At 57.0% G+C, this 12,094-nt stretch overlaps 1 protein-coding gene across 1 annotated transcript in view; it reads left to right on the forward strand.

Moving 5' to 3' along the window:
* LOC119108726 (potassium voltage-gated channel protein eag) overlaps positions 1–12,094 on the forward strand; it is a 27,530-nt gene that overhangs the window by 1,170 nt on the left and 14,266 nt on the right. The window contains exons 2-4 of the mRNA XM_037232360.1: positions 359–579; positions 4,571–4,770; positions 8,062–8,314. Of these exons, the coding sequence (XP_037088255.1) occupies positions 359–579; positions 4,571–4,770; positions 8,062–8,314 (674 nt within the window). The remainder of the gene's footprint in view (positions 1–358; positions 580–4,570; positions 4,771–8,061; positions 8,315–12,094) is intronic.

The raw sequence follows: 12,094 nt of genomic DNA on the forward strand, positions 1-12,094 counted from the left end.
TCTCTCTCTCTCTCTCTCTCTCTCTCTCTCTCTCTCTCTCTCTCTCTCTCTCTCTCTCTCTCTCTCTCTCTCTCTCTCTCTCTCTCTCTCTCTCTCTCTCTCTCTCTCTCTCTCTCTCTCTCTCTCTCTCTCCTCTCTCTCTCTCTCTCTCTCTCTCTCTCTCTCTCTCTCTCTCTCTCTCTCTCTCTCTCTCTCTCTCTCTCTCTCTCTCTCCCTCTCTCCCCCTCTCTTGCTCTCCGTCTCGCTCTCTGTCTCTCTCCTCCTCAACTCCATTTTCAGCGCTTATTCCCGTTCTATCCCGCTGTCTAGCTCTCTCACTGTCGATTATCTGTCTGAGACCCTTCTTCTACATCTGCAGCTGGCTCTGGAAGCTAGCAAACGTGACTCAGTTGCCATATGAGTACGTCTGGTCCAACGAGACGATGGCGCCCGTGCTCGTCAGCGGCCCTACCCGCAAGACCATGTACGTGTCATCGCTCTACTTCACCATGACCTGCATGACCAGCGTCGGCTTCGGCAACGTGGCCGCGGAAACAGACAACGAGAAGATTTTCACCATTTGCATGATGATCATCGCTGGTGAGTGGTTGCGCAGTGCCAGAGGCAGGCAGGCGAGCACCTGGAGCCGAGTGCTGAGCAGACACGCAGGGAAGTTGTCTCCTTCCGCAGCTCTCTGCATTCCTTTTTCTCTCGGCTATTCCCACCTGGGCCAGGGATGTATTGGCTGTTAGGTGAAAAATAACACCTCGTTGACATAACCGTTGATCCCTTTTTGAATAAACTTTTACGCGCGTTGTTAGCCCATTGATTGGAAGTGTTTTGGTGGTTCAGTTAATTTGATGTCATTATAACATGAGCGTAACTGTAGGGTTATTATTCTAGCATCTAGAAGATCGGCCACCTTTTAGTCGTCAAAGTCATAGGCTTACCACTGTGGCGAAAACCGGTTGTTGTTGATTTGACGGGGCTGGGAAGCGTTCCTGAAACGCTCAAAAGGCTGATCACGCCTTCAGTTCATGACATAATATGGTTTGTAGAATTTAACGGCTAGTCTTTTTCGAACGGATCAGAAGGTGCCATAGATTTCCGGATAATCTGGTCATCGCTGCACGCGTGTGGACTTCACGCCCAGCCGCTGGCAGCGGTGCGCCGCAGAAGATCCGGCGCCATGTTCCGGATACGGTGACTGGTGTTGACTGCGACCGGATCCGGTGACTGGTGGTGACTGTGACCGGATCCGGTGACTGGTGGTGACTGTGACCGGATCCGGTGACTGGTGGTGACTGTGACCGGATCCGGTGACTGGTGGTGACTGTGACCGGATCCGGTGACTGGTGGTGACTGTGACCGGATCCGGTGACTGGTGGTGACTGTGACCGGATCCGGTGACTGGTGGTGACTGTGACCGGATCCGGTGACTGTGACCGGATCCGGTGACTGGTGGGTCGCGGCGTGACGGTCCTCGCCCGCCAAAACCTGGCCGCGTGCTGCGCTCACAAAATCAATGGGATTGATCGGCTTGATTTTCAATCTCACGGGAGAGCCCGATTTTAATTTTCAATAGAATATGATAGGAATGTGCTCACTGCTCGCATATCAACGCCAAGGCCCGCCATTTAGCGTTCCTTTACGAGCATTCAGATAAATAAACTGCTTTCATTTGAAAGCACATCCTCTCAGCACTTTGAAAAACATTTCGTTAGCGGCCGGAAGTGTGCTCCTCCAAGCCGCTGTCGAAACTCGCGTTCGTCGTGCATCACGGGGTCCTCATCTCCTGAATGCAGTCATATGTCTAGATCCCGGGCGACGGATATACAGCAGGACTATTTTCAGTCGTGGAGAATCGTCGCCAAAGCTGGCGCTTGTTGGCAATATGGCGTCCGACTACCGCTGGCACGCCATAGACCGGGAGCGGTGGCGCCGGCCGCAGAGATTGCCACGGCGCCCGGTGACAGAGATGGATCCGAGCAGCCGCGGCGTGCGAAGACGCGACGGCGAGCCCGCCGGCCACGGCCGGCTGGTGCCGACGAAAAATGGCGCGCACCGCATCAGCTGACGAAGACGGAGATTGCCAGATTTGTCTGGCGACAAATGAGCGGGACACCCGACCTTCAGTCGACACGGACGGGACTGCGACGATCGCGGCGGCCGCGCGGCGAGGCGCCGAAATCGGCGGCCGCTGGCAGAAAAACAACATCCGCCGCCGGAGCCGACTGTTGACGGTTTCTTGTGGAATGCCTTTGGGAAAATATGGGCAGGATCAATGGACGCGTCCCGTCTCAGGGCGCAGCAGTCGTCCCGTGGCGCCTGCCCTTCACAGCCCTCCTCCCACGGCGCCTGCCCCTCACAGCCCTCCTCCCACGGCGCCTGCCCCTCACAGCCCTCCTCGCACGGCGCCTGCCCCTCACAGCCCTCCTCCCACGGCGCCTGCCCCTCACAGCCCTCCTCGCACGGCGCCTGCCCCTCACCGCCCCCTTCCTCCCACGGCGCCTGCCCCCTCACAGTCCTGCCCTCACGGCGCCAGCCCCCTCACAGCCGTCTTTTCACGGCGCTTGCCCCTCATCGCCCCCTTCCTCCCAGGGGCGCCAGCCCCCTCACAGCCGTCTTTTCACGACGCCTGCCCCCTCACCGCCCCATTCCTCCCAGGGGCGCCTGCCCCCTCACAGCCGTCTTTTCACGGCGCTTGCCCCTCATCGCCCCCTTCCTCCCAGGGGCGCCTGTCCCCTCCGGCCGGCACCCCTGGCGCCTGTCCCCTCACCGCCCCCTTCCTCCCAGGGGCGCCTGTCCCCTCCGGCCGGCACCCATGGCGCCTGCCCCTCACCGCCCCCTTCCTCCCAGGGGCGCCTGTCCCCTCCGGCCGGCACCCCCGGCGCCTGTCCCCTCACCGCCCCCTTCCTCCCAGGGGCGCCTGTCCCCTCCGGCCGGCACCCCCGGCGCCTGTCCCCTCACCGCCCCCTTCCTCCCAGGGGCGCCTGTCCCCTCACCGCCCCCTTCCTCCCAGGGGCGCCTGTCCCCTCCGGCCGGCACCCCTGGCGCCTGCCCCCTCACCGCCCCCTTCCTCCCAGGGGCGCCTGTCCCCTCGGCCGGCACCCCTGGCGCCTGTCCCCTCCGGCCGGCACCCCCGGCGCCTGCCCCCTCACCGCCCCCTTCCTCCCAGGGGCGCCTGTCCCCTCCGGCCGGCACCCCCGGCGCCTGCCCCCTCATCGCCCCCTTCCTCCCAGGGGCGCCTGCCCCCTCACCGCCCCCTTCCTCCCAGGGGCGCCTGTCCCCTCACCGCCCCCTTCCTCCCAGGGGCGCCTGTCCCCTCCGGCCGGCACCCCTGGTCGCATGTCGCGCGCCCAGAGTACTGCGGTGCTCGGGCTCCAATGATAGCAGCTTGGGATAGGTCAGGTTTTCCTGGAGCTTAGCGATTTTGTTCAAAGAATGTGGTGAATGAATTCGGTTTGGCAGTGACCTATCCTATAGATCGTAGAAAACCTCAACTAAAAGGGAGTGTTTCACATTTGTTTGGGGTTTCGAAATGGCGTAGCCATCTTGAAGACCTTTTGGTGCTGCTCACAATCCTGCCCTTCTCATGATTTAAGCTCTTGTAATTTCTGAGCTAAACGCCCGCAAAAATGGGAAAAGTATATCGGCTAGGGTATTTCAAAGTCGCCTCGGCATTCATGGCGTCATTACAACGTCATTTCGAATCCTGCCATTCCGCAAGCCATATGGCAATCAAGGCCAAGAAAAGTATAACTGTAGAGGCGTTTATATCTCGCGTTCGTTAGCGCAATTTCCAGATATAACGGCCGTCCATTGGTTATCGATCAGTGTTGAGCAGGGTGCGATGACGTAATTGAACCATGGCGCATTGAAGAGCATGTTTGAGAAACAGGATTATGCTGTCTAGAGCAGTCTTTTTCACTTAAAGAATATGCCAATAGTTGTAACTGAGCGTGTTTCATCACGTCTGATGTTTTTTCCATCCTAAATGATACAAATGATCAAGCTCGAAAAATGATGAAAAACACCTGTGGCGGGGTATGACTGTACGCGAATGGCTCGCTCCTGGTCACCCCGAAGCGAAATATAAACATGGTGAACATGATGTGTCGCACAAATGCAGTACCATACGGACGACATCCCGCACAAAGGAGGAAGGTAATCACATGCGTCGTCCTGGGGCGTCAACAGGTTGGGGATGGAGTAGCGCTTGCACAGGATGGGTCAAAGTTGAACGTCGGGCGTGCTGGAGCGTATTCCAGTCTTCGCTGTTCGCGAATTCAAAACCCCTTTGAAGTTTCCACGAATCAAAGTGAAATCGGGTCGTTGTTATCTCCCATACAGTTTAGAAATTGTCATATGGGATGCTCTGAACTGGTCTCTTTTTGCTCAGCTGGTCTGTTTTTGTGGTCTTGTTTTTCATATCGCCCTGGAAAAAGGCATAACGTGATTTGAGCGGCTTCAGACGGAGCTCAGTGCCCGCGTGGGCCGCAGTTTCCGAGGCTGCAGACGGGCCCGGTGTAGCAAATCGCGCATCTCCAGAGCGCGATGCCGCATGACAGAGGGCTTGCTCTCATTACAGCACTGCTGTACGCCACCATCTTCGGCCACGTGACCACCATCATCCAGCAGATGACCTCAGCCACGGCCAAATACCACGACATGCTCAACAACGTGCGCGAGTTCATGAAGCTGCACGAGGTGCCGAAGGCGCTCTCGGAGCGGGTCATGGACTACGTCGTCAGCACGTGGGCCATGACCAAGGGCATTGACACCAACAAGGTAGAGGGCGAGGCGAGTGTGGCGGCGGCGGTCCCAGCGGCAGGCACCAGGTGAAGCAGCTGCCCGGCGAATACCGAGTGCCCCCCCCCCCCCTCCCTCCCCGCCACCACTGCCGCTGTCCGAGGCCTTGTGCGGACGCCGGAGGCTCGTCGGACTGGAGGGCTCTCCGGACGCCGTGAGAGGGCTCTCTAAACGGCCTCGAGACTGGAGAACAATGCTCACAGCAGCTGTCAAGCAGGCTGCGCGGAGAAGAACCAAGTCGGCACTCAGGTCATTAGCAGAGATTCTTGTAAGTGTTGGCTGGCTAGGCGTTTAGGTGAGAGAAGGAACACAGCGCCCAAAAAGTAGAGAATGCTGCTTGACGGATTCGAAGCATTTAACGCTAACAAGTGGCGTGAAAAGTAGCGACGTTCCATTGGTTTATATCTTGACGTAAAGGTGCATATATGAACGTTGATATGTCTGCATTTGACCCAACAATTTCCATCTGCCCCTCTTCCGATTCGCCGCTTTCCAAATCAATCTCCGTGGTCCCGGGACGAAATTGCAGCCCGAAAATCAATAGCTCTATTAAGGGAAGTTGTTTGTCCAGCTTTAAACGTTAACGCTCTGGCGGATTGTGCAATATGGAGTCCAGGAAGCCAAGGCGCTCCCCGTCGCAGGTGATTTAGGGAAGGTGCTCCGGGGAAGCAGCTCAGCCGCTCACTCCACGAGCTGGTACAGCCGCCGGCTCGCTTCAAAGTAATGCCCGGGTCAGGCTGGGCGGGGTCAGGGTCGGCACAGACCACCTCCGGTCCCAGCCAGTACACATGGACCATATCTGACCCAAGGCGGCACATACGGACCACATCTGACCTCAGACAGATACACGGACCACCTTTGACCTCAGCCGGCACGCACGGACTACCTCTGACCCTAACCAGCATACCCGGACCACATCTGACCTAAGGCGGCATACAAAGACCACATCTGACCCCAGCCGGATACACGGACTACCTCTGACCTCAGCCGGCACACACAGACCACCTCCGACCCCAGCCAGCACACATGGACCACAGCTGACCCAAGGCGGCATACACGGACTACCTCTGACCTCAGCCGGCACACACAGACCACCTCTGACCTCAGCCAGCACACATGGACCACATCTGACCCCAGCCGGATATACGGACCACCTCTGACCTCAGCCGGCACACACGAACCACCTCTAACCTCAGCCAGTACACATGGACCACAGCTGACCCAAGCCAGCGCACATGGACTACCTCCGACCCCAGTCGCCCCGCACACAGGCCGCAGCAGAGCAAACAACAATCGGTCAGCAGAGTCGCGGCGATCGGTACGCGGTCGTTTGTCAGTGACGGCGTCCAGCACCTCGGAGGCTGCGTTAGGAGCAGGGCGGCTAGGCCTGGGGCTCCCTTCTCCCTTGGGGACCTCGGTATTCGCCGACAGGCCGGCCAGGTCTTATTCCAGCCCGTTTCGCTCGATTCTGCACCCGGCCTGCACCGTTTTCCAGCCGTCACTCCGCTTGGCGCACCTGCCCTGTTTCCGCCGCGTGCCGCGCCGCTTTTGTCGACCGTCAGCTGCAGGCGAAGGCCGGCAGAGACAGACGGGCGCGTGCGATCGATGGACATTCTCTGGCCTGACAGGACCTGCTGCAGCGCAGTATTCTCATTTCCGGTCAGTGTGTCCCGTCCTGGCAGATCGTACAAGCCCGTAAGCCTTTGTAGTCCAAATAGTATCCCAGTTCGATCAGTATCTACAGTTTCGCTGGCCTCTGGCGTCCCGTCAGCAGTCCTGTCGGCTCCTCAGTCCCATCATCAGTCCGGTCGGCTCCCTCAGTCCAGTCATCAGTCCTGTCGGCTTCCTCAGCCCCGTCATCAGTCCAGTCGACTTCCTCAGTCCCGCCATCAGTCCGGTCGGCTCCCTAGTCCAGTCATCAAGTCCTGTCGGCTCCTCAGCCCGTCATCAGTCCAGTCGACTTCCTTCAGTTCCCGTCATCAGTCCAGTCGGCTTCCTCAGTCAGTCATCAGTCCAGTCAGCTTCCTCAGTTCCGTCGTCAGTCCAGTCGGCTTCCTCAGTCCCGTCATCAGTCCAGTCGGCTTCCTCAGTTCCGTCGTCAGTCCTGTCGGCTTCCTCAGTCCCGTCATCAGTCCGGTCGGTTTCCTCAGTCCCGTTTGCAGTATCCAGCCAGATCAATCACCACTGGTCCTGTTCGGTGCTCAGCCTGCTTCGCAGCCGTTTGAGTTTGTGCGCCCGTCCCTGCAACCGTCGGCCCCTCCTTCCTCGACTGCACGCTGAAAATGGCGGGTCAACGTCCTTCGGCGCCCGCTCGGACGCGACCCTCGGCGCCCAGCCCTGCGGCGGTTCGGCGCCCCCGGCCTGACAGAGGGCCGCCTTAGGGGGAAGAGAGGGGAGGGGTTCCTGCTGGCGGAGCTGGCCCGGCAGCCGAGACTGACCCTGGTACTCCGGATGTGGACCGACCGCGACACCCGTCGTGAACTCGGTGTTCGGTGTCGCGTGCTCCCTCGGCCGTCCCGCGCCGCTCCCGCATGCGTTCGATGTCACCCGCTTTACCGGCCCGCTGGCAGTATAGTGCGTGTTGAGGCGAAGTGCAGATGCTGCGGATGGGACCATATGAGCCCGTGCACCGTTACAATTGTTTTGATGACGTTCCTGCCTGCTGAAGTGCAGGTATTACCGCCCAGGAATTACAGGCCAACCGGAATAAACGTAGCGTTTTATTTGCTGGCTCAGTGATTACTTTCCTCCCGACGACATCAGAGCAATGCAGAAGAAAAATAAAAATGTCGGTGTCTGGGCACAGATGTGTCACCACGGCAACATGTCCACGCGGCGGTAAGTGCGCAAAGTAATGTTCTACACCCACAGTTTATCCAAGTCGCTTTTTTCGTTGCTTGCACCTGCGTGGAATGGCATGTCGCATGACAACTGTGGCTTTCAATGCAGTTTGGCAGGGGCGCGTCATGGTGCTGAGCGACACCCTGGCCCACAGCAGTTACGTCGTCCGGTAGTTACTGTCAGGAGTGTGTGTGCGATAGAATAATCAAGCACGCGTCTGTATTAATCAGTCTCACATATTATACAAGGATGCCAAGACCTTCAGGTGCACATTCAACACAGTCAATACAATTGAAAAACATAAATGAATTTCACTCGAGAAAAACATTGAGCTAAGCCGAGGTAGGGACCCTGCCGTCAGCCGGGAGGATTACGAAGGGCCTCTCGCTGGAGCTGCGGCGTCAGCTGACCCTCTGCTGACGTCACCAGGTGCTCAACTACTGCCCGAAGGACATGCGCGCCGACATCTGCGTGCACCTGAACCGCAAGGTCTTCAACGAGCACCCCGCCTTCCGGCTGGCGTCGGACGGCTGCCTGCGCGCGCTGGCCGTGCACTTCAATATGTCGCACAGCGCCCCCGGCGACATGCTCTTCCACACCGGCGAGAGCATCGACACGCTCTGCTATATCGTGTCCGGCTCGCTCGAGGTCATCCAGGACGACGAGGTGGTCGCCATCCTTGGTGAGTTCCGGGGCTGCTGGAGGCTGCGGAGGTGCTCGTCCTTGGTGAGGTCCGGGGCTGCTGGAGGCTGCGGAGATGCTCGTCCTTGGTGAGGTCCGGGGCTGCTGGAGGCCACGGAGGTGCTCACGCTTTGCGAGTTCGTGGCGCTGCGGCGTGTAAAAGATGAAACCACCACCGTCGGTGAGTCCGTGAGCTGCCGGTGGTCGGAGGTGGTAATTACTCGGTGAGTTCGTAGTCTGCTGGTGTAAGGGGGAGGGGCGGGGGTACCCGCGATAAGTTCGTGGTCTCCTGGCAGTTGGAGGTGACGGCTCGCGGAGAGTTCGTCAGCTTGTGATGCTGAAGGGTAAATTGTCGCTGAGTCAGCGCGCTGCCTGTGGTCGGAAGTGGTTATCCTCGGCTGGCTGGAAGTCTGCTTGTCGTTAAATGAAGCCATCCGTGGAGAACTTACCGGCTTGCTCGTGGCCGGTGCCAGGGAAATCATTATCGGGCTTTGGGAGCAATGGTTATTGAGGAAAACGACGTGAAAATGATATTGTGGATGATAATGCGCACGAATGCGTTGGCTGTGCCTAGCTAGAACGATCTGGGTGGGTAATTTTGTAGAAGTGCTCACTAGTGTGGCCGACTTTTATTTCGAACCGCCCAATCAGATCTATGAACAGTTCATAATTCATAAACATGAACTTAAGGAAGATGCAGCCTTGTGGACGTGCAACATGTTCCAGTTGTTTTCTAACTAGAACTGTTTAGAAACCCCTCTTTATGCCGATGACCAGCTCGCGGTTCCACGTGCACCGCCGCGGAGCGGTCGGCGCAGTCGGCACGGCTGCGGCGGCAGCAGCCGGGGCCGCACGCGGTTTCAAATAGCCGGGGCTGGCCGCTCCGGGCCATTATCCGCCTGGAGTGCCGCCGTAACTCGTGTCCGGTCGGCAGAGGCCGGTCGCGCTCGTGTCGCCGACCGCCCGTGGCGCCGTGAGCGTCCGCGAGCCGCTGATGGCCGCCGGCGATCGGTGCCGGGGCGTGCCGCGTCCGGCTCCCTCCCCCCCCCCCCCCTTCCGGCCGGTCAGCCGGCTGCCAGAGCCCGGGTTGGCGACGGCGGGTGGGGGCTGAGGGGGGGGGGGATGGTGGACAGCAGGCGTGACCAGAACCCACGTATTCGAGTGGCTTCTTGGAAAAAGGCGCTTCCAGTTTGATTGCTTGCCGGAGCGGTTTGCAAAACATTCGCTTGGAGGGTCACCCGCCTGCGTTTCTATTTTTGCCGCTGCGGAGGACGTTTGGCGAGACCGCAGGGCCCGAGCGGCCGCCGCCACCGCCGCCCACAGTCAGCCACGCCCGGTGATATTGCCTTGGAAGTGGCAGGTATGCTTTGTTAAAACGGACAGGGATTGTAGACCGCGAAGCCCTTCTTTCGTGTTAGCACGGTACATCTTGCAGCTATGCAAATTCGTACAGTTATCGAGCACGCTGGTTGTGCTCTTGCGACCAGATAGCAGATAGATTTGTATGACAGTCATGTTGGACTTAATGATGTGGTCGGTAATTGTCACAAAACATCCAAACGTGTCATGCGTGGTATTGAACGGTGTCATGCGGTGCCTACGATTTTGAAATGTTTTGGTGTTTGGAGACATGTGCGGGGAAGAAATAGCTGTCCCATGAAGTGAAATTGCTCGACCGTGGTGATGGATCGGAGCTTTCATGGCAACCTGCGTTTGCAATCTTGGTACTTAAGCGGCTTTTAAAAAATACCGAACCATTTTTATGTTTGCTAATATTCAGCGAGTCCCAGTGTCATAATGGTTGTCTGGACGTTACTGCCAGCCGTGAGTAACGCGCTATTGCAATTGACAAGTAGAGAGATTCCGGACATATCGAGGTATTTAACGACTGCTCAAAACGCAACCACGTCTGGCTGGCGTTGGGATGGTATCTAATATGACCACATCATGGACATTACTGTCCTGACTAGTCAGGCGGACTTCCCTAGAACGGCCCGACATACTTTACTATTGGCTGTACGACTTACTGATACAACATCAGGCTCAAACGAACGATATTGCCATGAGAAGCAATCAATTACCACGCCTAATAAATGGTGCCAGACGCCTGGCACTAGTTTCTGATCCAGCCGCAGTAATTGGCGTTCGATTTATACCTGCCGAGCAATAACCGAGCACCAGGTGTCCTTGCAGCACTCGCTATCCCAATGCAATGTACAGTTAACCTGTCCTGTCCTGTCCGGGTTAACCTGTTACCCTGTCCGGTAGGAGTGCTTTATAGGTGCACGGCGCGAAGACACTAATATGGCGGCCATGCCCAATGTATAATTTTCGTGACTAGTCCATTATGGGACACCATCGAGTTTAGTACTCATGACAACATGAAGACTATCGTCGCTTCGCTTACGTGAAAACACGTGAGTATCAGGGCATTGGAACCACAGACACCCTTTTACACACGTCAAGAAATGGAACTACGACCAGAATTTCTCCCGGCTGGCTAATGGCTTTGTTTTCCCACCTTCGCGAAATAATGGTAACTCGCCGCATTAAGGTCACGCTAGCTAATCATAGTACGGAAATAACGGTTGAAGAACACCACACACACACACACACACACACACACACACACACACACAACACACACACACACACACACACACACACACACACACACACCACACACACCACACACACACCACACACACACCACACCACACACACACACACACCACACACACACACACACGCGCGCGCGCGCGCGCGCGCGCATACGCATACAGCGCGCGTGCGCGTGCGACGCTGCCACCGGAGCACTGCTTCGTCTGGATATGGAAACCTAAATAAGCGCTAATCACACTCGAAACACTGCGGACTCGGAAGACCCGCGGCTGCAATTTGCTGGTCATCCGCCCAGCGTACCTAACCTGTAGGCACCGTCTTCACTGTTCGTCATGGAGCGGTACTTTCTTCAAGGGTCTCTGGAGCGCGTGCTATGAATAGCATGCCACTACTTACAACTACCGAAGTACGCTTAAGCTTACAACGGAAGCTAGCTGCCGTATTTATTATGCCACTGTGTTTGACTGCAGAAATATCGAATGCTCTCCTCGCCTGCCATCACGATCAACTTGGAAGACATCGGGTTGCCGCTAAATGGCACCCCCTTCCATTCGTGCGTCAACTCACAGGATTGCAGGCTCTTGGAACAGAACGACAGGTTTTCAATGAGACGGCGAGTCGCGCGGAAGAGCGTAGAGCGTGAAGGAGTTCCGAACATCACATGACTTTTCACTTTGCTGAGATAAAGTTACGCAATTGTTCACTGATAACGCAGCATTGTTTTAAACTTTGGCATGAATGCATCTCGTGGGACATTACTTCTACCAGGTTATCGAGAAAAGTCGGCAAGATGAAAGTCTGCATCTGTTGACTTGTATCACCAGTTGGTTGATGGCAGCTGGAGCATCGACAGAACAAGTCGCCCCAAACTTTGGAGGGGAGGGGAAGGGAGGCATAGCTATTTCTGGGTGTGCTTGGGTACTCTGTGCAAGTGAGATGTGATGACGTTGTCATGTATGTGCATGGCTTCGTTGGCGCCCGCCTCATTCAGCGCAGAAGAACCGTTCCCATTTCACTTATTTCAATCCCGGTAATTACGTAAGCTTTTTGCGAGGTGCTCTGACTCGAGTATTAATCGTTTAACATCACGTTTTGAGGAAGGACTTAAAATTCAGACGCGGAAGGCAGTTGCCACTCAATGTGTGCACCCTTGCTCAAA

This window comes from Pollicipes pollicipes, unplaced genomic scaffold (assembly GCF_011947565.3).
Source record: "Pollicipes pollicipes isolate AB1234 unplaced genomic scaffold, Ppol_2.1 Scaffold_2555;HRSCAF=2994_pilon_pilon_pilon, whole genome shotgun sequence".
In the NCBI taxonomy this organism is placed as follows: Eukaryota; Metazoa; Arthropoda; class Thecostraca; order Pollicipedomorpha; family Pollicipedidae; genus Pollicipes; species Pollicipes pollicipes.